This window comes from Diadema antillarum, unplaced genomic scaffold, assembly GCF_040938485.1.
Source record: "Diadema antillarum isolate AM-2024a unplaced genomic scaffold, OU_Dant_1.0 seq00000855_RagTag, whole genome shotgun sequence".
Lineage (NCBI taxonomy): Eukaryota > Metazoa > Echinodermata > Echinoidea > Diadematoida > Diadematidae > Diadema > Diadema antillarum.
In genome coordinates this window covers 370,395-398,183 of record NW_027271726.1, presented here as the reverse complement: position 1 = coordinate 398,183, position 27,789 = coordinate 370,395, and the positions used below count along the sequence as shown (strand labels likewise).

The window sequence follows — 27,789 nt, the reverse complement described above, 5'->3', positions numbered from 1 at the left end:
ATTTAATCTTCTTGACACCTTTCCTTATTTCACTTTTTATCCTTTCACAGTCCGTATAATATGTCCACATAGACTTGCAAGAGGCAATAATACTAGACTTAAGAGGTCAGTAACAAGTCAAAGGAATGTGCACCTCTCATTAAAAAAAGAAAAAGAATCAAATTTTGTGGAATTCCATTCATTTTCTGCCCTACTGTGACATTGTGAGTTCCAGTCTTCCTGTCCAGCAATGTGAGCTCGTAAAGTTAACCAAAACTTTAAAAAATTTATAACTTGAATAGATTTCCCAATATTCCTCAAACTTTTACTAATGCGTGCCACTAACATTTTTGCAAGCAGATAAGAGATGGAACATGGACACTTAAAAAAACAAACAAACAAACAAACAAACAATCAAACAAACAAACAAACAAACAATCAATCAATAAAAACTTTAATTCATAAAGTGCCAAACACATACTGACAAGAGAGCAGGGACAAGCCTGATATCATACCTTTCCACAGCTGATGCCGGTCTTTTGGCTGCAGTGGTAGGCTTAGCAGCAGTAGTCTGGTTGTCTTGGAGCCATCTTACTTGGGTGGCAGGTCCATATCTGTAAAAGACAGAGAAACAGAGAGAAAGAGAGAAAGAGAGGGAGAGAGATGGGGGTGGGAGGCAAAAAGTTAGGAATTAAAAAGTTTCACTTTGTGACAAGTCATTCTGTGACATCTTGGAGGCGATTTTTTTTCTTCTTTTTTTTTTAAACAAAAGGGTTGTGTTTTTCCGTAATATCCCCATCATTGACTTCAAATTCTATACATCTCATTCATTTGTTCTCTTACTTTCAACTTCACTGATGGGATCGGACAGCAATTCTCTTTCAGGTTGAATCTTTCATCATAATCTAGAGACTCTAATAAGAGTTGGAACACTAATGGTGACAATGCACGGTATTAGGTGTCAAAGTAAGAAGTATCAATCTTAACCCCCTTTTTTGCCAAACATTTCAGAAAGTGCAAATTTGAGAAACCATCAGAATAATGATGTAAAGTTTCCTGTCTATTTTACCCTCATCTTATTCAAAGAATCAAGGAACACATACATTCAACTAAAATAAAATGTTTTTAAAATGAAATGCAAAACAGGCTGAAGTTTTGTCAAATAACTGGCAGACCTCATGATAAGTTGGCCATACACACTCCATAATCTCATGAAATGGATAACACCCTAAAAGAGAATCCATAATCTCTTAGCTTTTATGAGTGTATGTGGTGCTACTGATCAATTTTTCAACTATAAACTTTATTGAACTTATGGCTGGTCCAGTGATTCCATTATTTTAAAGGATTTATTCTGACTGCACATAAATCTATATGAACAAAGTTAAGATAAAGATAGTTTTTGCATTTGCGTGTGAGTCTCACCCTTTAACATTGCGGGCTGCGATGCGGAAAATGATGGCTGGTTTGCTGGTGTAGTCAATGTGGGCGGCCGCCAAGTTGGTGGAGCTGACCACACACGAAGGGTTGGGTCCACAGTATACCCTCACAAAGGCCAGCTGAGCAGGTGTGGCAGGCTTGGCATCCCCTGATGCACCACCGAGGGCGCTACGCACCGCCAGGTAGACCGAATACTCCTGAATCTCACCATTGGTGTTTGCTGGCGGCTCCCATGATAAATGAGCTCCATCTGGACTCTGTGCAGATGCATGTAACATATTTCGCCATATCACAGGATTGAACATAGCATATCAATCAGTAAACAAGCATACTTTCAACCACACTTTAAATGTCGGCATCAAGAGTGACCTGGTTCTGTTCACTTCCACATTTCCAGACTTATGACAAAATACATCAGCCTTGGTGTTACGTTTAAACAGAAATTAATTCCATTGGTGAAGAAAGATTACTACTCAGGTTCACATTCATTAAGCTCAATGCTTGACACTTCCCTCTGCTTCATGCTACCACTTACATATCACTTGCAAATTTCTGCACACTCTCAGGTATCAAGAGCACAAAAATATTGTTATGGTTGATCTTCAAAATGTAGATCCTAAAGCTCAGTGCACATCCATTGATCAAATATTTCTAGGAAGGCAAAATGCTTGGAAGGAGACTAACCTTGCTGATTCTGATTGCTGACGGTGCTCCTGGGAAGCCAGGTAAGCATGTCTTGAAGGCAGAGATCTCGCTCCATGGTCCACGCCCACAGGCATTGACGCCTGCTACCCTGAACTTGTAGGCTGTGCCAGGCTGCAGCTCTTGTTTCTTCAGGAAGCTGTGGTCTGGAATACTGACCACGTCAATGTCCTACACAGGAAGATATATGGACAAATATCTAAAATAATCTACATTCATCAAAATATTTATACATACTGTATACGCCATATATTTCGCGAGTCTAAATTTCGCCAATCGAGACTTCCCGACGATTTCGCGAGTGGTTAAATTCGCGATTATGGAATCCTGTACTGAACGGAGAAATGTGTACGCGTACGCCACATTCATATCAGGATCACAGTCAATATTGTCGCATGTTTTTAATTTCGCGAATAGCAGCTGACTCGTGAAATTTACACAAATAAAAACCTCGCGAAATATTCAGCGTATACAGTATACACATGTATGTACTCTACATGTAAACCTCTGAAAGCAGTGCTTCTACAAAACCAAAAGCAGAGGAAATACCAAGGTACTGTCCAAACACAGTCCTCACAACTCATACAGGGGGTTAGATAGTAAAACATCAGTATTGCACAATATCCTTGTTCTCTCACACTAACATATTACCCTCATCTTAAGTATGCCTCAATCATTCATGATATATGTCAACAAATAAATTCCAACAAATTAGATTAGTAGCTTTTTCAAGAATTTTAGTAAAAGTGACACTGACACCATTTTCTGCACACATCAGCCTCATTCTTACAATTTTCTTTCTCATATCTGTTACTGCGGCTTACGTGTATTTCTTACCTAAATGGGATCAGCAGACAATAGGGTTGAAAAGTATATCATATTTCAATCAAAGCAGCATCAGCTTTATTTCCAGCTAGACGCTCATTTCCTCTGATATGCTTCGTCTTCAATCTTTTGTTTCTGCCTTACCATTATTGAATCTGTCTCAGTAGAGACACTTCACATTCTTCGAAATTTTATGTTCTTTATTAACTCATCTATGATATATGTTGATCAGAATAATGGCATGCCTGGATACATTATCATCATCGTCATCGTCATCATCATCATCATCATCATCATCATCATCATCATCATCATCACCTTCATCATTCTCACAATAAAACAATACTCCTAGCAGTCTTATCATCATCATGATGAATATCATCACAACTTTATCAGCAACAACATCACAGTTAAAATTCCACAAGAGATATTTGGTGAGGTCTACTTATCCACGATCCAAGATCACCACCATATCATACTCACATCCTCATTCCTGTTGAGAGCCTCCGAGGGTAAGTGGTAGTGTGCCACTGTGGTAGTGGTGGTCTTGATGACGCCCACGTCGTACCACTGGTTTCCATCTTTCTTGGCCACTGGTAGGGCAGTACCCACAGGTGGTTTACCATCAGCCTGCCATTCAAACCATAGCAATAAAACAATTAGAATCAAGAACGAAGCAGCACAAACTATGAGTTCAATTGGTCAATGATTATTTTACATGAACTGGACACAGAGTGCATACTTCACATGCTATTATCATAGTAATGTCTTTATGAGCCTCGTCCTATCTTCAAGAGGGATAGATATCGAAATGATATACCATACATTTCTAGGATTTCTTACCTCGTTTTTAGCATTTACACTCAAAGTGACAAGGGTCAAAGGAAGCACAGACTCTCCAAGCAGTACTTACCGCTTTGGCTTGTGTGTCCAGTCCGTTGGTCACTGGCTTGACCATTGTTGCTGGTGTGGGGCCAGCAGAATTGGCAAGTGATGCAATTGTCATAGCTATGGTCTTTGGATCAGAATCTGGAGGGGCAGAAAAAAAGAACTAAGATTAGGCCATCATTTGGTATATACGTGTACAGCTCATGATCAAGAGTGATTTTTCCCACTAAGTGAGACTTACATCAATTTAAATGTCTATGATATCTTGTCCTTATGTCCTAAAATTGGCATCCCCATAAAACTGCACAGCACTATAGCAGCACTTTGCCAGCGAGGCAATAGATCTCTCACCAAAATTGAATGAATTGCATCTATACACAAAACATGAATCTGAATCAATGAAAAGTTCGAGCACAAAGCTATATGACTAACTGACCTCCAGCATCAACCTTCTTGGTTGAAGTGTCCATGGGCTCTTCTCCCAGGGTTCCGTTGGCAGCAGCTGGAGTCCCGTTGGAGATGGGCTTTGTCTCCTCCCCAGTGGGTGCCCCCTCCATCTTTACCACATTGTACATTTCCTCCTTCGTGTTGTTATCATCCTGTGCTGGTGTTGCTGCAGTGGCATCTGGTGTTGCCAAGGTGACATCTGCTGGTACCTGGGAGGCACTCGGCGCTGCGGCATCTGGAGCTGGGGAGGCGTCCGTCTCCATGGGAGTGGCAGCCGGTTCTGCCTTCACAGGCTCCGTCTGCATGGGCTCGGCCTTCGTTGGCTCTGCCTTCACGGGTCCTATGGCGGCGGGTTCAGTTGTGGCTGGTTCAGCCGTGGCCGATTCAGTCGTGGCTGGTTCAGCCTTGGCCGGTTCAGCCTTGGCCGGTTCAGCTGTGGCCGGTTCAGCTGTGGCCAGTTCGGCTGTAGCTGGTTCAGCCTTGGTAGGTTCTGCTGCAGTAGGTTCGGTCACAGTAGGTTCTGCCAGCGCCTCTGACGACTCCGCCTTGACTGGTTTGGCTTCTCCATCGGCCGGAGCAGGGTCCACAGGGGGATCTTCTGACTTGACCAGTTTACCCTCTGCATATGGAATCAAATGACATTGAAGTCAACGGTGATAGGGCTCTGAATGATGGTAAGATAATAGAAAGACCCTATTCGCCTGGTTCAAACTAGACTGAAACCTACGACAGGATCTTTGCATTATTGGGATGTACAGAGTAAAACCTTGCTCATTGTGACTACACAGAAGACACTATGCACACTACTCTCATTTCTACAACTGCCCACTCAATCCACTACATGTGCATACATGAAATGCAGTGCTACAATTGTGGCAACGTTCAGTGAAAATGCATGAACTAATGGAAGTAATTAAACTGAGTGACAGCATCTCCAATCATCACATGAAGAACTAGAGAAGCACTCTGAGAGTGCAGACCTCCACCAAGCATGCAGCTCATTTCCGCCACTGATCTTGTTTTTCCACAGAGATAAGTAATTTGCACCCATACATACTTATAGCATTGTGTGCTGAAAGTCGCCCGATATCCCAATATAGAAACCTTTTGTTACGTCATAAACTTCCAGCTGCGCGGCACGCCTTACCTTTTCAGAAACTAGAGCATGCACTTTAGTGCGCGCATGCAAACCTCAAATACGCGTAGCCTGAACTCCCAAGTTCATTGACCCTACCTGCCAAAATATAAATCCTCCATAAATTCCCCCCCCCCCAAAAAAAAAAAATCTCAGATCATTACCAAAATTTAATCATCTGTTACTTGTGTCATTCTAAACCTTCCCTGCAAGTTTCATTCAAATCCGCGCACATCTTTTTGAGTTATTTTGCACACGGACAAACTAACAAACAAACAAGCAAACAAACAAACCCACGGTAACGAAAACATAACCTCCTCCCTTGGTGGAGGAAATAATGAATTCTTGAAGGTATCACCAGTACCCCTAATGGTTGCCAGCTCACCTGAAGGTTGTGAATCAGTGGCAGCACTGGTGGCATCACCTGTCTCTGCCGTGGTACCAGGATTTGCAGCCTCTTGTGTGGTGGTAGTTGCGGTAGCGGCAGGTGTTGCTTCTGTACAGAGTTTGAGTAGTTATGTGGGGAAACTCTCCGTAACATACCTCTTCTACAAAAGGTGTAGCAAATGCAGTTAATAAACCATTCTATGATGACCCCTCACAAAGAATCACATAAGTAACCACTGAAGAAATGATTTTTCTTTCTTTTTTTTAATGAAAAGTTAATGAAAAGTACAGGTATGTGCTCAAAATGTGGGCTGCTACTTCAGAAATGAGAAAGGTCTGCCTATTACTCATGTAGAGAAAATCTTGAAAAACCAGTGACGGTGTCCAAATGCAGTCATAACCTTTTATTACAGACATCACTGAGATGCTTTTAGAAAGAATATCGCTAACATGTGTCATACAGGATCAATAGGATAGGTATATTAAGTGGTCTACATAAACACTGGTCGGTGATTGGTCATAATGCAATCATGTGACTAATCAGCGAGGATCATGACAGTGACATCACGTCAGATACTAGTAATACAATTCAAGAATTTGACTGGTTGCTGACAGGGCTGGAATGAAATGACATGTATTCAGGGAGACCATATACTACAACATCTATTGCCTTGTTACATAGTTGTAATGTAACATTTGACACTCCCTTGGGAGTTACATTTTTGCATTGACACAACATTTTTTTGTGGAAAATTTAGTTCCCACAGGGATGTCAAGTATTGTTAAACACCTCTTTCAAGGCAAAATCTGTATAATATAGACTGCCAATAATCCTTTGAATCATGATCACTACTCTCATCTGAGAACCTACACAATCTTTCACTTCTTTGTTCCAGTCTGACATTTAGCTTTAACCCGTTGAGGACGGACTGATTTTGCTACAACAGGAATTTCCCATAGACCTCTGCCCGAGTATACTTGGGACTCGTCCTCAACGGGTTAATAGCCATGCATCTCTCCTTACTTGATGTTGCCTCCTCTTGTGAGCTTGATTCGCTGGCGGGGGGAGTTTCTTTTGTCTCTGCTTGTGAGGGTTCAGCATCTCCAGGTTTCTGCGTTGGTAATATCAAAAGCAAAATGTATTCCAATTTCACATTCTCCTAACATGTGATGACAATTCAAGAATAACTTATGAGTGAAGCAATCGAGAACCTTTTGATAATTCAGAAACTGCAACAAATAATCATGTATGAGCAGGAAAAAAGACTCAAATGAGAGAGGATCTTTTACTCCTCCTTCTGAAATGTTAAGATAAATAGCAAAAATTATTATGAAAGGACACTGTATGATCCCACAGAAATGGAGTTTCTAGAACTTGATGTGCTAATGTCTTTTATATCAGACTAAAAATTGTTCAACCCTTTGATGGGACAGCTCTTTCATTTCAGCAAACAAAAACACAAATGAAATCTTTTCCTTTTTCCAACAGCAAATAACAACAGAATCTGCAGACACATCATGCAAGTTTGGTTGTCATCAACTGCGCGAAGCATGAAAAGGAGGTCAGTGTGAAAACATGTCCAGGGGGCATTTCATGAAGGAACTTGTCGGATAAAATGTCCGACAAGTCAATTATATCTGACAAGTTTTGAGAAATCAGCCAATCAGACCAAAGAATTTCTCAAAACTTGTCGGATATTTCTGACTTGTCAGATATTTTATCCGACAAGTTCCTTCATGAAATGCCCCCCTAGATGTAGAGCTGTCAGTCTCTCGGTCAGTACTGAACAGTGTGGGGATTTTCCCCTCGGTACTGTTGTAGGATGCTAGAAGCAGCTTGGGGGATGCATTACCTGTGCTTCTTTGGATGGGGAGGATACAGTGGGCTTGGTAGCAACGGTTGAAATCAAAGTAGTCTGTGCAGTGCTCACATTGCTCGTCTACACATAGGCAGGGGGGAAAAAAATCAAAGGAGTTTGAACAACAGGTAAAAAGCCGAATGAAGCGAGGGAAATGGGTCCACAGCGGATATTAGCAAGGAAATGGGGTCAATGTGGATATTACCTCTGCCAGGGCAAAGGACTACTGATCACATGGTCCCTGCCACATACAGAGAGGGCATGTTCGATGTTCGCATGTCAGCATGGTACAGGGTACATATAATCTGTGTCTAACTTCTCTAAGGAATTTTAAGATTGAAAAGGATCTAAATTAAGCATGCCATAAGTACTGTGAGTATAGTTAAAACTTCTTTTAATATTACTAGTAGTAATGCAATAGCACATCTAAACACAGTATTAAAGAAAAGCTTGTGATGGTAAATGGTACTGTGTCAAATTAACACTGTATTATATGTAATGCAAAGTTTGAACAGTCACAGAATATTGTAAGGAGTATTTTGACCCATAACCCGTTGAGGACGGGCTGATTTTGCTACAACACGCATTTCCCACCGACACCTGCCCGAGTATACTCCGGACTTGTCCTCAGCGGGTTAATGTGCCTTGTTTGCCGACTGGCATGGGTACTGAGGTGCCTTCTTTACCTCTTGGGACATTTGTCTGCAAGCTGCTTGTCCACGAACCGAGATGACTTACCTCCCATAATCCCCTATTAAATCCCTATTGTGTTGCTATGGCCTATCTACTTGGACTGAGGCACACTGCTACACCTGACTGGGCTTTTTAACTGTACAACTACTGGGTAGGATTGCCAGGGTACTAAATGCTGATAAAAAAGCTTGCGAGTTAACCTTAGTGCCTGGGTACATAAAGACATAACTAATGTGGGACTATTAGTAGATATGACTCTATTCCATATTACAGAAGATATCAGCATTGCAACAGGATTGTTGAAAGACCGATTCATACTGTTTCAAGTTCTTGCACAGCTAATATTGGCAATTTTTTCCTCACATAAGTTTTGAAAGATATTTTCAAGTGGTTTTCTAAAACTATACAAGAGCTCGATTCATATCAGAGACGCTGGTGTGATCTCTTCGAGAAGTTTGCAGAAAATTCGATGTCACCTCTAAAATTTTGACAACACACCAACTCACAAACTCAGCTTGCTTTACAATGAACAAAGTTTGACAAGAAAACAAATTCTTTCAAATATTCTTTCAAATAAAGTGCTATACTGCATGTTCACATGACACAAAGTTACAGACTTTCACACACTGGACATGACAGTATGTCACAAAAATACATGCAGCTCTTCATTCAATAAATAAAAAAACAATCAACTGCAAGTGACTGCTTTTAATTGTGATGTTAAGGAAATAGCTGTTTTCAAAAGTTCTCCCAATTTCTATGGACTTGCCTTAACATCAAATAACTACCTGCACATAAAATAAATTACAACACATTTTTTTTCTACATACTGATGCTTACAATGTCTCTACCAAGGCTCATAAATTGGTATGCAGACTGAATTTTTTTTTTTTTGCATGCTGACATAAGTTGTTACCACTTGAGACACAATATGTGTTTTTTTGCATTTTATGCTCCCCAAAAAACTTTGTTACAAGATGGTGAACTAATCAAATCTTGATGGAACTGTTTCTTGCATGTGTGATTCTTACCGAGGGAGAGTTGACTGTTTTGAGGACAGCCGCCGTGTTTGAGATCACTTGTGCTACTGTGCTAGAGGCTCCCGTGACGGCTGGGGAGGTGGATGTTGCCGTAGCTCCAGTGAGGGCAGAAATGGGAATGGTGACCAGTTTGGTTGTCACTCCTACACAATGCCAGGGGTTGGTGAGAACATGAGCAGACAAAATCAAGTCACAATGGGCATGTAAGCTCAGATACTGACTGATTTAGAATACAGACTAAATTTGCAGAAGAGTACAGCAAGACACCACAGGTTAACCTAACTTTGCACCTCTGCACCTCTGCGGTAGTGGAATCTGTACAGACTTGCCATAGTGGTTACCTGGAGTTCATGGCATAATATCCATTCTGAATATCACAGATACTACAGGTGTAAACTTGGACCTAATGTACATCAACTACAGAGGCCAAATAAAATGATTTTTCTTCCTCTATACAAGAAAATTACAATAATGAAATGAGACACACTGCTGAACATGTGACAGGAATCAGTTGGAACGGATGACATCATCTGTTTTACCCTAGCTCCATCCTAAGCTTAAGCAGTAAAATTTTGATAAAACAAAGGGAGACTTGTGAATCAATGACATCATTACCTCATCTTATGTGTATACATGGTTGCCCCATTATCCCTGTATCATGGAAACATATTCAGTCAATTTTAAAATCCTGTACCTTTCTTATTTCACCTTTGATTTAAAGAACTCTCAACCATTCTGACCCTTTAAATGGTCTTTTGATTACAACCAATATCAAAACCAATGGGATTGCACTTTTAACAACTTTTATATCAAACAAGGAGGTATACTGTACAGCAAGATATTTTTGTGGTATAAGATTTTCATGGATTGGAGCCAACAGCCTTTTTTGCGGCTTGAAATTTTCTCAAGTTGCTACTGCCATTTAACACATAGAGTGCAGACAAGAACTTTTGCATGCATTGTAATTTTGCGAATCTAGACTCTCGTGAAATTTTCAAAATTAAAATGCGTGCGAACATCTCTGGTTTTACAGCATCTAGGAACTAGAAATGTCGCTACGGCGACAGGTGTATGCCTCCGCAATAATGCATGGTTCTCCTAATAGGTCTATAGTACAATGTCTTGACAATGTGTGATGACAGTTTCACACAATTGGCAAAATATCAAAATGACAGGTTTGCCACAAATGTGCTGAATGTTCACTTTCCTAGAACTACAACCAAGGTTCAATTGGATGAATGATTAAAACGTCAGAGTGCAGGTATTTGGGGGAACTGATGATTTTTACTTGACTTTTGACCCTTTTATAAGTTTATGCTTTGAGTAATTTTCAAGGTATTGAGAAAAAGTATAATTTCAGTATCAAATGGTAAAATAGTATTATCTAAACCTGGCCTTTGACCTTTGACCTCACAGTTCCAAAGAGAATCACTGTTAGGTAGAACATGCATAAATATGTAAGTTTCATGATAATACCTTGAGTTACTTTTGAGATATGGAGGAAGAAGTGCAATTTAGCACTTTCACTTGACCTTTGACCTTTTGGCAAGAAACTTCCAACAGAATATATATTGGGTTATACATGCATACATCGAGTTAAAAAAAAAATCCTTCAGGCATTGCATAAATATAAGGAAAAGAGTGATATTTTGAGGAGTTGACCTTGAATTTTGACCCCTGACCTTTGACCCATGACCCCCAACTTCCCTAGAAAATCACTGCCCATCGGTACATGCATATATACTAAGTTCCACGAAGATACCTCGAACCATTTGCGAGATATGGAGAAAAACATGAAATTTCAACCTTTCTTTCACAAAATAACCTGTGACCTTTGACCCCGTGACCCTAAAATCCTAACAAAGTATTATCCCCCCAGGATATACCCTCATACCAAGTTTGATGCAAAACCAATTCACGGTTCTTGAGATATCGACAAAAACAAAACGGGACGGACGGACGGACGGACGGACGGACGGACGGACGGACGGACGACCCGAAAACATAATGCCTCCGGCCACTTCATTGGCGGAGGCATAAAAAGACTTCTGACTGGTCATCATGGATGCGTCATTGGGTTTAACACATGACACAAGAAAATGCTCCGGGGAGATGTCCCACCTGAGGAATTGGCTGTGGTAGTGATGGTCAGCGGAGTGTTCAGCCCCTGTGAAGTGGACAGTGACTTGAGGAGAGTTGCAGCACTGGCCTGGTTGAGGGTACTCTTAGCGCCACCCTTGGTGATGATTTGAATGGTGTTGCCACTCCCCGTTGCACCTGTCCCTCCACCCTGTGGGGCCACGGCTCGTATGATGGTGATTGGAGAGTTCCCGGCCCCTAGTCCTACGTGATTTACAGTGACAATACATTCAGTGGCTAGTAACAATTTAGACACACAGACCTCAAATAGTACAAGTGCACATTGCCTTCGAAAATATAATCTGCGACTTCTAATGCCTATTAGTGTATGATGGCAACACACACCATAACATTACAAAGAAAATGATAACAATAAATCCATTCTATACGCAGACAGACAGACATACAAACAGACATACATCAAGACAAACAGACAGACACACATCAAGACAGAAACATGGATACGAGCAAGCATACCCAATACAGTTTCTAAGCTTACAACTAAAACAAAACAAAACAAAACAAAACAAAACAAATCAAGAATTCATTGCAAATTTTCCCCCTTCACAACGCAGACTGAGCAAGGCTCTAACCAACGCTCCTCACCTTTCAGCGTGCCAGACAAGATGGTTGGGGAGGAGCCTGCCTGGGTGGTAAGGACAATCTTCTGCTGCTTGGCCACTCCACCTGTTGTGATAAACTTTGTCGGTGTGCCCGTGGTCCCCGTCAACATCTTGGTGGTCACCGTGACGATTGTGGGCGTCTTACCGCTACCGCTGGCAGCACCAGCTACACCAGCTGTTTGGTTAAACAAACAAAACATTGTTAGCAACACAAACATGAGAATAAACTTAGATAATCCCGATCCCATACCATATGAGATCTCTTTGCATTCGTGTAATTTATAAGGGGTAGCAAATTAAGAAAAGCTGTGCAGTCTATTCAAGATAGAAAGGGTGCAAACACTTTTCCTTATGTTCACTGATGATACAGGAATGTTATTCAAACAGTGTGCTTACGTTTGGCTACTGGAATGGTCTTAATGATGCTCTTGCCCTGCTGTCCGGCAGTGATGCTGCTGATGCCCAGGATGGTGGGCTGGCCCTTCAGCCCGGCCTGGCTGATGGGGGTAATGATGGTGGTAGGCTTACCCCCTGCCTGTGTGGTAGAGACCAGCTTCACGATGGTGGTACCTGGCCCCACCCCGGCAGCCTTGGTCACACCCTGCAACAAACAAGAGAAGGTGGTCTCTTTAGTATTTGTGCAACCTCATTAAAAGTTAAACTTTGTTTAAACATAGCTCAATCAACCCCTTTCTCATATATCACAGCCATGGCAAGAGACTAAAAAATTCTTTCATATTTACATGATAATACTGCATCTACTTTGATAAGGAATGCCAATAGCAAATATGGAACAAGTTGTCTTATTTCATGTTTTACAAAGCAGTCTAACCAGTAACGGCCATTTTAAACGTTGGTCAGAGGACTGTTGAATAGATTTGAGATGAGAATCATAAACTGAACATCAGTGGTCTCTCACTTCCAACATACAATAAGCAATTATCTGATATTAGTGAAATATGCTTGACAGAATGAGGCAATGTGATGCGACAATGAATTGGACCACGAGTATTTACTCACAGCGTTTTGGACCAAGGTGACAGTCTTTGTGGTGCCTGACACCACGCCCGACACCACCTGTGGCTTTCCCCCAGCGGTGGCCACCTTGAGGCCCCCGCCCGGCGCTGGTGTGAGTTTGACGCCCTGCGGCAGTGTGACACCCAACCCACTGGCCAGGGTTCGGGAAACCAGCGTCAGGTTGCTGCTGCCACCGACGGACGTGAGCAAAGGCTTGGTGCCCAGCTGGGTCACACCGCTGGTCATCTTCTGTGTGCCTGCTGCAGCTTCGGCCAGCGCTACGATGCCACTGAGGGTGTTCTGTGCAGTTCCTGGCTGCTGCACACCAGGAGATGGTGCAGTCTGAGAAGGAAACAATTGCCATCCAGGAAAAGAGCTTCAATATGTATTCGCACTTCTCATGCACAAATCAAGTATCATTAACTTTACCATAATCTTCGAAGACATGCAATACAGCTTCGAAATTATTTCTACAGCAAGAAACAAACAAACAAACAAAACAAAACAAAAATGATTTGACAATCATTAAATGCTAACACTGATGGCATGTGATTTGGTCTTTTCAAGTTTTGTCAAGCTGGAAATATGCACACAGATGAATAATCTTGTAGTGCAACATTCATTGCTTCATGACACCACTAATTTTTTCATGAATAAGACAACTTTGTAACAATAGGACTGCTCCCTGAATGTCGATCAGTTTCCAATACATTCTGCAACTAGAATCTGGTGGGATAAACCCACAACAGCTACCAGCTACTACACAATTCTGGCAAAATTAGGAAATATGAGGCACATCATTACAAAAATCCCCTTAGTATCAGGATTAACTTACCTTGCTGAGTTTGATAAGGGATGATGCAGCAGAACTTGTCACAGCTAATGGTGTCTGAACTTTGACCCCCGGAGCTGGAGTGAAAAGGTAAAATGAAAAGTGACAGATTTCAATTGAACTTCACCACAGGAAAACAGATTCACTAAAATATTTCTCTCTTTGATGCATACATAAGCAAATACTGCAAAAATATCAGCAGGCTTAAAATCCTATTACTATATACTTCTACATTTACACAAAGGTGGAAATACATTTTCATGAGTATGACAAAGTCAAAATAGTGTTGGTTCATTAAGTTCTTGAGAATAAAATTCTGTGAAAAGGAAGAGATTTTATCATTCTTTAGGCACATCACAATCATGTCAACTACCGATGACAATATACTCATTTTCTGGTTACAAAATAAGAGTTTAGCTGATACCAGACTTTCATTACTTTTTGGGTGTACGACAACACAAACTCACAAACCACATACAGACATTTTGCACAAACTGGGGACTCCCCTCTCTCCCCAGCTTAATATTGCATGATTAGTAGATTCATCTAGTCACAGATTACTTGTTGTTTTCTTTGGGACAATGGTGGTTCGATGCACTGTTGCGTTGTTGCCTTCAGACATTCAGCTCTCTTCTATATGAATCATGTTATACACACTAAAATAAAAAAAAAGCAGGCACTTTAAGACCAAGGCTACACATGCTAATCTCAAGCACATACACTAACAAAACAGAGCAAAACATGCATGTTGACTTTACAGCTCAAAGAATTTCCATCTTGATTTAAACATTAAGGGTGGGGGGGGGGGGGGGGGGAGCTTTACCATAGGGGCAATTAATAACCAACATTTATCTGGAGGCTCAGTGAGAACAATTGTATAAGTCTGTTCTAGTTACCTAGTGCAATAGAATTATTTATAGCAAGGACTCTGATTAAGCCAAGCAGTAAATTATCGAATTTGTCTTCCTCCCCTCACCCCCCCCCCCCATTACCCACTATTCTTGAATTATACATACAGTATTCCTCATAATTATAAACATGTTGTCCTTATACCATATCAACTGACTGATCTTTCTTAATCCCTTGTGACTAATGCAGGCTGTGGTATGGAAGTGGTTTTCACAGATAAGCTGGGAAAAATTCCTTGTGGGGGTAGCATCCATCCACATCACTGGTACATGTAATCAATGCTTACAGCGAAAGCCACACTAACACAGCTTAGTAGTATACTCAGTCCTTATGTTGCAATGTAGTATGAAAACATGCAAATGCAGCATAATTTCCTGGATGAAGAAGCCAGCTCCAAACATAAACTGAACAATGGAGTGTAGCTGGCAAATAAAATGAAGGTGATTAAAGGACTGTATGCACCAAAGAGTGTGCCCGTGCAAGGATATACCACTTGAATAGTTGCATTCACTTTCATTCATGAAAAACAAACTAAGGTCATCTATGGCAGCTTCCTTACCGAAACAGAAAGGTACAAAGTGGGGCTCACTACACATTTTTTTTTTCTCTCACATACAAGTACAGGCAGACACAAAGGGTTCGTCTCATGCACATTGGGTCACATGGTTTGATGACCTGACTTACTATTTTTGAAAAACTGAATGGGACTGGTGGCCGAGGGGCCTGGAGCCACCACACGTATTGCGGGTGTGACTGTAACAAAGATTTCAAGACATTACAGAAGAGGAAGATCAGGGCTCTTGGCCCTGCATCAACTGAGACAGGAGAATACATCTCAACTGAAAATTGTTTTCAGTCCAGTGTATTCAAAGTTTGGCATATTTTTGGGGTTTTTTTTCCCTGCTACATCTGGGCAAACGTTCTCTGAGCCCCAACATGCATACATTCCAATTGAAAGGTCCTGTCCAACAACATTGTATTCCTACCATGATCTTCTCAGTGTTGGTACTCCCATACACTACGAAGAAAAACTTTTCATTTACAGAACTGCCATGATGAATACTGCACTCGTCACCTAGCATACATACTGCCTGGCTGAAAGTTTCCGAACAAGTGTTGAAAGGAGAGGAAGACAAACCTCAAATTGCCTCTCATGAATTAATCCACAACCAAATACACATTTGTATATCAAAATATGACAATTACGGCAATTTAAGTGTCGGTATTTTACTGGAACATAAAAAGTCATGACAGTGGTCACTTCTGATAAGAAAGTGGCTTGCTAGAGTGATCTTTTTGCATTTCTCTAAATCAGATGTAACTCCTGTATCAATATGAAATAAAAACTTTAGTTGAACATGCAACTCTACATCTCATACACAATTTGTTGCATCACACATATGTTGTATTCAACAGATAAGCTACATAAAATTAATGCAGTTACAGCAGTTACATTCAGGTTTAAAAAAAGAAGATTATTCTCAGCACTTAATCTGGAATTTTTCACCACAAAAGTAGCTTTCTATTGGGTGGTTATGTCTGATAGACTTCATGACATGTTGTCTTGAATTTTCATAGAAGATATAAAAGTCTCTCATAAATTTAACCAAAAATATGTGCATGTAATTTTCTACAAATTCAAAATTTCTTAAATGTTACAGGCAATATATGATACGGTTAGTAATATAAAGCGAATTACACTTTTGTTCCTCAATGGAGTACAATCTCTTTCCATGGATGTGTGATCACACAGGATTCAGTTCAAATATTTTATTTCTCTCTAGGAAAAAACAAAAAATATCACTGATAAAGCAGCCAAGAGCTCATATAATGCATGCCAACAGGTTAGTACATATTAACTGTGCATGAGTCCCTCTGAATTAGGCAGGTGCAAAAGATCATCAATGGCATAAAAAGAAAAACCTTGAAGGAGTTAACTTTTTACTTCTAGCAGCTGTTGTTACCGTGACAAATGTCTGTATTCAATGGTATGTATTTCTTGTCATCAGAGCTTATAAATGACATATTATGATACATGACATATTTCATAGAATGAAGCATATCAAACTCAACACAGACATTCACTGCCCAGAAACTCTCAGACTTTACAAGATACTGCTATCAACATGACCATGGGGCCAACAGAAAACAATTCTTGTTTAAAAAAAAAAAAAAAAAAAAGTGTAAAATTCATTAATCTACTCTTTACAGCCTCGACAAAAGTAAGGCACTCTACCACTGCCAGGAATGCCACAGGCTGTATAAGTATCACAGGTTCTCCCCAACATGAAAATGTATTAATGTTCAACAGAAGGTGTAGGTCTGTAGTGTCTCACCTTGTGATTTGATAGGGGACTGGGGTGGCCGGGCAGGTGTGGTGCCCGCTGCCGGTGCAGCATTTGAGGTAGGCGGCATGTCATATTTCTGCAGTTGCAACAGGTAGGTATCAGCTGCAACCATGAAGAAGAAATGAAGGCCAACATTCATTGACTTGACATTCACTGACTGATTTCTCAGTCATATCATATCTACAAGCTTGATACAGTTTGACGTTACTGCAACTTGGTTTAGAACTCTCCTACACCAGCTTGTCTTGAGGCTAAGCAGAAGGAAGAATTTCTTGTAAAAGCTGAACAATTTTTCAACTGCAATTACATTCAATAGCAGAGATCAATGTAGAATTCATACAAGCACAGAGAAAGAGGACAGAAATCATTTATTTAAAGGTGCTCACTGTCATGTCCTTGGTCATTTGAATCACTGTTTTTAAGATATTCTTGAATTCCTATTACATCCAACATATTACCTGCCCATGTACGTTTTGTACTTACTGCGAGGAAAATATATCAGATATTTTATTATCTGTCATGCCTAGGATGCGCATTCTTCCCCGTTTGCTGACAATTTAATACACAAGTCTCAGGAAAAATTATTTCTTCTCATCTCAATATATATCCCAATCATGCCGGCTCAGCGTTGACTTCAGTTAACCATGTGCTTAAAACTTGCTCCTGTTCTTCCGTGACTCACCTGTGGCCACAGCACCCCAGGACACCTCCAGGGTGGTGGTACTGGCCCTCACCAGCTGGACTCTCCCTGGACTCTGGGGCTTCTCAGTCTCAAGGAACCACAGATCCTTGCAGCACACCTGTCATGCAGTGGTGTATCAACAGTCATTCAAATCAGTCTGTCACACATTTCATGAACATTTACATCACTGAATGGCAAACACAAAATGTCATCCCTGAGAGCTTTGGCTTACTTTCTTAGATTGCTTGCACGGAGGAATGTTTGTGCTGATGTAACATCTGTAATACTTAAAGGGGAAATCCAGTCCAAACATAAGACATTTCGAAGTTTTGCTAATTTCTGCAAAACAGTTCTTGTACAGTGGATATGAAAATACAACTGAGTGAGGCAACCTCATAATTTTCCATTGATCGCGTACAAAAAATAACGAAAATTCAACGTTTCTGTCAGTGAAATCTGAACATGATGTTATTCCCGCTTGAATAGCTTCAAAATAGTGATCAGTTAGATAATACCAGGATTTGAGCCTCGGGCATAATTGCGGCTGAATGAAAGACTGGAAATTTCAAAATCTTATGTACAAACTATATGGCAAGTTGTGAGGGGATGACATGCTCACTTTGCCATTTGCATATTCATATTGACCGTCCAAGAACTCTTTCCTGAAAAATTAGCAAAAGTTCAAAATGACATAATTTCCTTATTTTTCACCAATTTCGATCAAAATTTTACCGTTGAACTTGTAAGATTTTACTCTTTCAAATCAGAATAACTTACATTTGGACTGGATTTCCCCTTTAAAGGATCTGCTGCATCAGCGTATAGTAATCTTATTTCTTTCTAGCCCTAGCATGGGATACAACATTCAGTCCTCAGCATATCAGCATGTGACTCTGTGTTCTTACATCCTCTCACCAGCAATGGGGTTACTGGGGGCATCTCCTGAGTGCCAGAGGTCACTGTAGATAAGCCTGCATGCATGCCATTACAATACAGAGCCGTACAATACAAGCCATCAGTAGGAAAGGACTGAGCGATATCAAAGAGGAAAGTATGTCATTTGTTCACACACTAGATTACTCTCTTTGGTAGTATATTCTGTTCCAATACTACTAACTTGGGACCCAGCTACAGAACCGAATAAGAGCTGATACAGACCAAGGTACTCTACTGGGATTAAGGTTTTAATTGTATGCTCTTTAATATTTCATAGAAGTGGTTTCTGATTATCTCGCAAAAGTTAAAATCTGAATTCGAATATTAACCAAAACTATACTATCCCTATGATACTTCAAAGCCATATCCTAGGAGACTGACATAGATTCTTAAAAGGGATCTGTTCTAAACATGACTTTGTCTTGAATCTATGCTGGTATGAGTACAAGCAACACCTTTTTTGTGAGATGATGAGAAACCTCTCATGAAATACGAAATAGCATACAATTCTAAAAAAAAAAATCAAAGTTTATTCCATGAACATTGGTTTCGAAATGGCTGAGATATCCAAAACAAAGAAATCATAATAAAAGGTGGGACCCAACTTTTATTAGGACCCCATTGTTTTACTTTGTTTTTGGATATCTCAGCCATTTAAAAAACCAATTTTCATCAGACAAACTTTGAATTCCTCTTAGAATTGTCTGCTCTTTAATATTCCGTAAAGGGATTTCTAACCATCTCGCAAAGAGTTGAAATTTGAATTTCCATCTCAACCAAAACTATGACCATCCCTTTAATATTTGCCTAAGAATTTGATACATCTTCACAAATACCGCATGAACATGAAGCAAAAGTGAATTCCCATTTCATATACCATATTCTGTGTATTGTACATACCATCAACTTTGGACATATTATATTACATGCACAGATGTTAAAAAAAACCTTCAATATGACAATCCTGATCAAAATGTGTTGATGAAATCCATACTATTGCACTTTGACAGTAACCAACCATTTATCAGGCACAGCAAATCAGTCTGTCATACCAAATGGGACTTTTATCTCAAGGACTGAATTCCTACAAACCTGGTTGTTCCAAGCCTTGCGGTAGCCATCACGACCACTCCACACAAACAGCCTGGTGTGAATAGCCACTGAGCAGTGGCCCGCCCTCGCTCTTGGTATGGCGTCCTCAAATACCTCCATAGCAAGGGGCTCCCATGTATGAGTTTCTGTGACAATGAAATACAGAAAATACTGGTGATTTGCACTGAAGCGACACAGAGTCATAGAAGATTGTGTGATTAGTCATTCAAGCATCTTTAGAACTGCACTATTCTGAATAATTCTTTATAAAACTGAAATACTACAAAACCTTCATCTTGGTGGATGGGGCTAAAAAACAACAACACAAATAAACAAAAAAGAAATACTGATTAATGTAGTATCTGCTACAGAGCAGAGAGTTAAATGCCTCCATCCATGAAGTCAAACAGGCATTTGTTGGACAATACTGCAAGTGTCTTTGTATATTGAGGTATTTGGTGTATACTTACTTCATGCACTGTTATCCTTTATGTACAAGTTCAAAGCTGCTATCTATTTTATCAAAACTATGCTATAACATTCAGTACAAATGTTTATTGCAACTGATTGATAAATTGCCCTTCATTGTCAAGAGTAAGCATTGATTATTCAAATGTTTTCATAGTGTTTGGTAACACTGAATAATTGGTGCTTATCTATATCAATTACGGGCAATTTGTCAATCAGTTGCAATAAAAACAACCTGACAGACAGTCATTAATCTAAATATACTGTATATCTTTTGCCAATTTGCATCAGTGAGAAATGAACAGTTAACTGCTTACAACTCTAGCATCACTGTATAAGTTGTAAATTACTCTGTTGTACTTGTATACATTACTCAGAGTAACAATCTAAAATTAATAAAGTAGAGTGCATCAATTACATTTAATTCTCTAATGTACACTACACTGTAAAAAAAGAAAAGCTATGTGAAACTCTTTAAAATCACTCGTCAGTGTAACTGAACAGATTATTTTCTTTGCAAAATTGAAATATCTATTTAATGTCAGAAGACTTGAGACAGCCGTCAAAGATGATATATCAATACATGAAGACTTTCATATGTGCGATTGCAAACATAAGTGTGTAAGAGAGCTATTTCCATCTCTACTTGGCACAAAGTGGACCCTCTGCCTACGTTTCAGCATCCCCCTTGCTACAGCTTCCTGCTCAAAACTCTCAAACCCTTGGCCAACCAATGTGTTGACAGACACAGACCTCACATATCAGACAATTTGCACCTTCCTGCATTTTTTTCTTCCTGTAACAAGAGAAAGGAAAAAATGCAAAATCGCACTGCTTCTTAGATTTCCCAGTTTCAAGTTGAACACAATGCCCTGGTTAGGTCCTAAATTGATTTTCTTCAATAATGTCATGGAACAGATTGGTGAAGCAATGTACTATGCTGCCCCAAATAGATATGGATAAGTTTATGGATAAGTTATAATCCATTTTTGTGCACCACGGAGGAAACTGGGGAAACGAGGTCAAGTTTATATTTAGATTCACTTTGCAGCACAAAATAATTTGTGTACAAGCTGTATGTATGCATGTCTGTTTGAATAGAGTCAAAGAATGATTCCTTGAGAAACATAGTCTCAATGTAAAGTGAATCAATTATTTCTGACACTGCATGATTGTCTCAGTAAATGTCTCTGTCTTTGCAAAACATGAGCCAGGTATAGCCATTAAACTTGTCTTTAAATCACTTTTGTTTTTACTTTCATGAGACCAAGTCTGATCCATTGTCTTTTAGGACTAATCATGCATTAAACTATGTATACACACAAACTCAAAGGGAAGTAATCATAAACACCTTCTTGCCTATCAGCAAATATTGGTCTAAATATTGTGTGTGGTGGGTAGAATGCTTTTGTTTGTTTGTTTGTTTGTTTGTTTGTTTGTTTGTTTGTTTGTTTTTTTGGGGGGGGGGTTGTTTGCTAACAATTCCTGTATTCAATCTTTGGCTCACCATGAAAACAGGTATTAAACATGGCATTTAATTATCGCTAGACAGGCAATTCAAGCTACTGTAAAAGTGGAAATTTTCGCGCATTTCACGCAACCAGAAACTTGTGTGAAAATAAAAACACGTGAATGTTTTTGTTTGCCATATGTTCCAGTAGATGATGTCTTGATTCCACAGAATTAAAAACATATGAAACTCTTCTTACCGGGCCAAGTGCGAAAAATTAGTCGCGCGAAAATATCCACTTTTACAGTATGGTGAAAGCAACTTTGCCATGTTCCATTCTTTTCCTTTCCAGTATAGAGCTGGCAGTAATATCACAAAAGTCTCCAATTCTGTAGGGAGCACTGTTGTTGATCTATGGACAACTTTGACTACCTGTGGCACATGTATTGAGGGTCCATGATAAAACTAGGTGTAATATTGCATTATTACCACTTCCACACAGCTCTGTTCACCTGCAATTAACCTTTCATGTCCAGACATGCCCTAGGGGAACTGAATCACACCCAAATATCTTTACTTATCACATTGTGATTTGGGCAACTTTTTCAAAGTAGCTGGCTTTGCTTACTCTTACACCTGGACAAGTATAAACATGTCCACTTTATGCTCTGACAAGAACTGGAATTATTTTATTTTAGCTGCAGTTCATTCTGTACAGCAAATCACCTGTGCCAATACAAATTCTATCTAGGAAATTACTTGTGCCAATACAAATTCTATCCAGAAGCAAATTTCCAATGTCAATTAAAAGTGACTCCACTGGCTGTAACTTAGGCATTCCCAAGCTTTGTATCAATTGAAGATGTTAGACCGTTTTCCTGCTGTGCATGAGTCAGTGACCTACTCTCAATTTGCCCGTCACTGAAGCAATCAGACATGTAGCGATTCATCACAATTTGTCAATCCCCAAAACATGTTTTGAAAATGTGAGAGAGAATAGTGGGAGAGGAGTCATACATTCCCGAATTTGGGACAAAATAAAGGTGAGTCAAGCGTTTTAAAAGAGGAAATAAGGACAATGAGTCAGGAAGTTATGTGGCCTCTCACCCTGTAAACTAACCCTGGAAAGGAATAATCTAGGCATACATTAAATGGCATCAGCTTAACCCACTGAAGACTAGTCCTGAGTATACTCGGGCAGGTGTCTATGGGAAATGTGTGTTGTAGCAAAATCAGTCCGTTCTCAACGGGTTAAACAGGTTGCATTCATAATCTGTCAGTATAGGTCTTTTTACTTGAATACACATGTATTTAACATATTTTGAAAGAAATGGAAAAATATAGACAGCACATGTATATAGAATGAAACGCAACTGATGAAGAGATTTAAAAGAATCTTAATCATTGTGAAAACTATCTAAGCTTTCAAGTGTAATTTTCTATATTTCCCTGAAACAAAAACACTAAAAGCTGCATGTAGGACAAGGGGAAATATGGCTTGGGAGTGACTGAATTATCTGATCAATAAATCAGTAAATTTTGTACGAGAATAAAGATAAGAAAACCTCAAATCCACAAAGAGTCTTCATAAACACACTCCTGATGCCAAAAACTTTAATGAACCACTGACATAAACATCCTTATCATTCTGCAACAGAGACTGCTATAATATCAAGTAGTTTAATGTGCTGGCATAGAAAGTCCCACATGATTTAACATTTTCATCTGTGACCACAAGAAAGTCATCAATTCATTTGAGAGGTTACTAATTTATGGACATCACGATGTACTGAAGATTTTTTTTCCCCCAACAAATGCTATTAAATGTCTACATTCTAAACAGCTACAACCGTATGACTAGCAAACAACTGGGCCTGAAGATACAATTGTATGTTACTCCTTATAATCCTTCAAAGGGCGCTAATGGGTACATTTCATATAAACAACATGAACACATACTCAGTGGGATAATGCAGTTTTGCCATCTTTTCCAACTACATCACCCCCCCCCAAAAAAAAAACACACACACACACACACACACACACACACACACACAATGAAGAGATCACATGCAAACTTCATGTCTAGAAAACCAGTTGTTACCATTGCATTCTTGCAAAAATCTATAAATGAGGATAGATGTGAATTACACTGTGTGTGTGTGTGTGTGATTGAAAGAGAGGCCATCTTCAGGATTAGCATGACAATCATATCGACAAAATCTTCTCATCAGTGTGTGGACTGATCCAGGATTAAGGGTTTGTTTCAGCATGCAAGCAAGAGAGTGGTGATGGGTGGGGATAGATCAAAATTAAACAAAAAACAAAAAAACAAATAAAGTGGATGTTGACAATAATATTACAAAGCCAAAGTTCCCTGATACTGCATGGTGATACTTTGGCAACTATTTTGGAAAGTTACTTGGCATACTATTAAACAAGTAGCACTGCACTATTTCTCATATTCTGAAAGACTGCTTAGCACATCAACAAGTTGCCAAGCACTGATTCCATTCTTTTTCACCGATTCTTTTCTCATGTCGTACTCTGATAATCACTATCACAATTCAATACTGAAATCACAAGGCATCCCATATATCAACACAGAAATCATACACTTTGGGGGTATTTATAAATGCCGTAACAAACATATGGATATAGAAAATTCTCTCACCCATTTCTAACATTTATATAAAATGATCTAACAGTTTCTTTGGAGGTATGATGGTATAAAAAAACAGGGGAAAGTGTATCACGAATATGCACCTTACAGTGGGTGTGACTTCTACATTTGCATACTCCTGCACTGTCTGAGTGCTATAGACACGCCCACTGGGGCCCCCGTGAGTGCAAACAAAGATAAGGATCTCAAAGTGACTTAGGAAAGGATATGTTTCTATGACAACACTTATCCACTCAGACATGTTTCTACATGGACAGGACACTGCTTCTCTGCTTTTTTAGTCTCTTCTCTCTTTATATTCCTCTCACTCTCTCTCTCTTCTACTCTATTTTCACATACTGCTAACAGCAAAGGATAAATGATTTCACTGCCAAATATTCGACTTCCTTTTATACTCACAGCTGCAAAGAGAGCAATTTGGATATTAGTTAATTGGTTCTTTGCAGCACTACAAATTCTTAAACCACAGAAAAAAAAAAGGCAAGCAGCAAATTGAAGGAAAGGATCAGAAGCTTTCATAAATGTCAGCATGCAATTTAGAAAATACCATGATGATAACAACCAATATGTAATCTAACACTGCATGCAAGGGGCATCTCAACATAGCTGTCAGGTCAAATGATTGTTGTGCCACATGCATGGTATTTTCTGTTTGAATGAGGTCAAGCTTGTATCACGCTGTCTTTAACAATTTCTTTCTGACTCGACATATGGTTAAACAGAGCAAAGCTTTCTTCAGTGTACACGCACTTGCAGCGAGGACTGAGCAAAGCCATTATCCTCATGCACATTTAAGAAATGCTTCTCGTTTCTACTCTCTTGTGTATGATGGTTGTGCATAATTTCTAAGGGGCAGTGAGAACAATGTCAAAACCACTTGGCCATGACATCGTAACAGTGCTTGTGAACGGCTCATGTATATGTAGTGTTTTGCCTTCTTAGTGGTACGAAATGATTTCTAGACTTGATACTGCATACAATGGAACACAAGATTACAGACTTGGTTTGGTTTCTTTTTATAGAAACCAGCCTCTATTCAGATCATACAGTAGGTAATGGGTGTATCTATGAGCCCTTGAGATGCGATGATGAAACTTTTCCTGATGAAATGCACATATAATGTGTGGATAATGACAAAAATACTTGTCTTGTTACATACACTTCCTCCATCCGATTATATCAAGATTAAGACTGGATGTCAGAGCCACATTTCGTTCACTAATGCAGGGGATGTTATCAATTGCCATATCTCTTCCAAGTCGATAACATGGCTTGATTTCCATCAAATAGCACTGCCACACTCTAGAATGATAGTATCTCTGCTTTAATGAAAACCTTCCCATCTTCCTTTTTATAGATTTTCCATTCACATGACACAGAAATATGAACCATTTTTGTGTGTAGTATTGCTGCTATTTTGGAAAAAAAAAAATTCCTAGCTTTTTCCTGTTGTTGTTTTTGTTTAATCTGGAAAACTCTTTTTATCCGGCAAATTCTCAGGGCATAGCATTCTTTTTACATATTTTCATTCAAAATCATCTTCACTGGAAGTAGTCATTTGTACCTCCACTATCTTGTGGTCATCTTTTTCTGTTTTTAATTCTGTGTTACTGCTTTAGTATTATCTTTTTTTTTTCTTTTAAAGAGATATTAAATCAAGTCATTCTTTGTTTTGTAATTTGTTTTTTTTTTTCTCTATGTGACACAAATTCATTACAGATGACTACATTTACTCATATTTTGTGACCACCAAATACTGCCTGAATACTTCTGATGTTCATATATAACACTACATATTTCTGTGTGTGAGATGTAATGAGCTCAGTCAAAACATACATGTGTGGCCCAAGAGATAAATTCAGTCATGTTTAATGTATGTGATGTGGAACACATCTTTGAAAATCATACAGAGAAATGATCTTCATTTCTAATACAAACTTGTCAAACACATCGACACACAAAATCCCTTCATACTATTACAGCCAAGACATACAGTACATATCACTTACCTCCCACCCCCTTGCCCCGAGATTGCATAGAAAGTGTCCAAAAATCTTCTTCAAAATGATACAGGTATGTGTTGATGTGTTAGACTCTAAGAAATACTTTTTAATTTCATCTGTAACTCTACAGTTCTTTTAAATGAAAAACAAGTGAAATCAAACATGTTTTTTTAATCCTCTCTGAATATATCATCTTTGAAATGAAAGAATATCATCTTCATCCACCCAGATTTGTTGATCTAAATGTTGACAAATTCCTTATTAAATAATAATAATACTTTGTTACTCTGATCTCAAATCGCACAACAATCTCAATTCTGAAGAGCTCACTCGCTCAAGTGGAGTAACCATTTTATTTGAGGAGCAGAGAAGACCATTTATTCTCTTACCTAAGTTCAGAGATGCGAGAGTGTTGGTGCATTTCCATTCCTTTTCATGAGCAGCTACCTTGATGTCATCCATTACCAGGGGCACCCATCCACCAAACACAAACATCCTGTGGAGGCACAAAAAGTGAAGATGACTTGTATGGCACAAATTTCTATACCAATCCTTTTATTTTCTGCTATTCATTAAATTTGCTGAAATTTCAGTTTTCCTCCTTTCATTTAGCAGAGCATCATTAAAATATCAGAGTGGACTAACACATGTGAACCTCTTTTGAAGTTTAGAAAGGACTTATCTAATATCACCAAGAAACCCTCAGTTATGGAATGTCAAGGTTATCGAACCAAAGAATCCTGTCCCAATTTGGAGGGTGCTGAGCTTTGCAAGTTGTAAGTACTAATCCAAGAAATATTTGTGAAGTTTCCAACTTTGCGTATTACTGGAGATCTCCCAAACAATACTGCTTTCACTCAAGTGGTCAATCTAATATTATCATGCAAATATACGACTTTTGGTCCACTCCTAAATATTAATACCTCAAATATATGTGTAAAGACACAAGTCAAGTGGTCAGCGATTTTTTTCCATTGAATAACTATAGTATTTTACAATGGTTGGCACCATATCACCATGTCCTACAGCCAAGCCATGTATATGATCATGAAATGTTTTAAGTTGTTCAATGTAAGTCTTTCTGTCTTACAATTCAAGGTATGAATGAGAAACAACAGATATCTTTTTTTTTGACATTATTGGAAAGCAAAGATGCAAACTTAGATCTGTGGCTCCCATTGTGGCCATATCACATCATGTGTGATTGTGAGT

At 39.2% G+C, this 27,789-nt stretch overlaps 1 protein-coding gene across 1 annotated transcript in view; it reads right to left on the bottom strand.

The window, feature by feature from the left end:
- The window catches only part of LOC139740479 (host cell factor 1-like), a 32,995-nt gene that overhangs the window by 1,464 nt on the left and 3,742 nt on the right, over nt 1-27,789 (bottom strand). Inside the window, exons 5-24 of the mRNA XM_071651074.1 lie at nt 26,967-27,073; nt 19,974-20,119; nt 17,946-18,063; nt 17,252-17,365; nt 15,600-15,668; nt 14,010-14,083; nt 13,178-13,516; nt 12,554-12,758; nt 12,141-12,332; nt 11,517-11,738; nt 9,387-9,538; nt 7,657-7,743; nt 6,789-6,915; nt 5,802-5,912; nt 4,271-4,900; nt 3,860-3,975; nt 3,430-3,576; nt 2,104-2,292; nt 1,405-1,676; nt 495-593 (exon numbers count right to left, since the gene is read on the bottom strand). Coding sequence (XP_071507175.1) covers nt 495-593; nt 1,405-1,676; nt 2,104-2,292; nt 3,430-3,576; nt 3,860-3,975; nt 4,271-4,900; nt 5,802-5,912; nt 6,789-6,915; nt 7,657-7,743; nt 9,387-9,538; nt 11,517-11,738; nt 12,141-12,332; nt 12,554-12,758; nt 13,178-13,516; nt 14,010-14,083; nt 15,600-15,668; nt 17,252-17,365; nt 17,946-18,063; nt 19,974-20,119; nt 26,967-27,073 — 3,516 coding nt within the window. The remainder of the gene's footprint in view (nt 1-494; nt 594-1,404; nt 1,677-2,103; nt 2,293-3,429; nt 3,577-3,859; nt 3,976-4,270; nt 4,901-5,801; nt 5,913-6,788; nt 6,916-7,656; nt 7,744-9,386; nt 9,539-11,516; nt 11,739-12,140; nt 12,333-12,553; nt 12,759-13,177; nt 13,517-14,009; nt 14,084-15,599; nt 15,669-17,251; nt 17,366-17,945; nt 18,064-19,973; nt 20,120-26,966; nt 27,074-27,789) is intronic.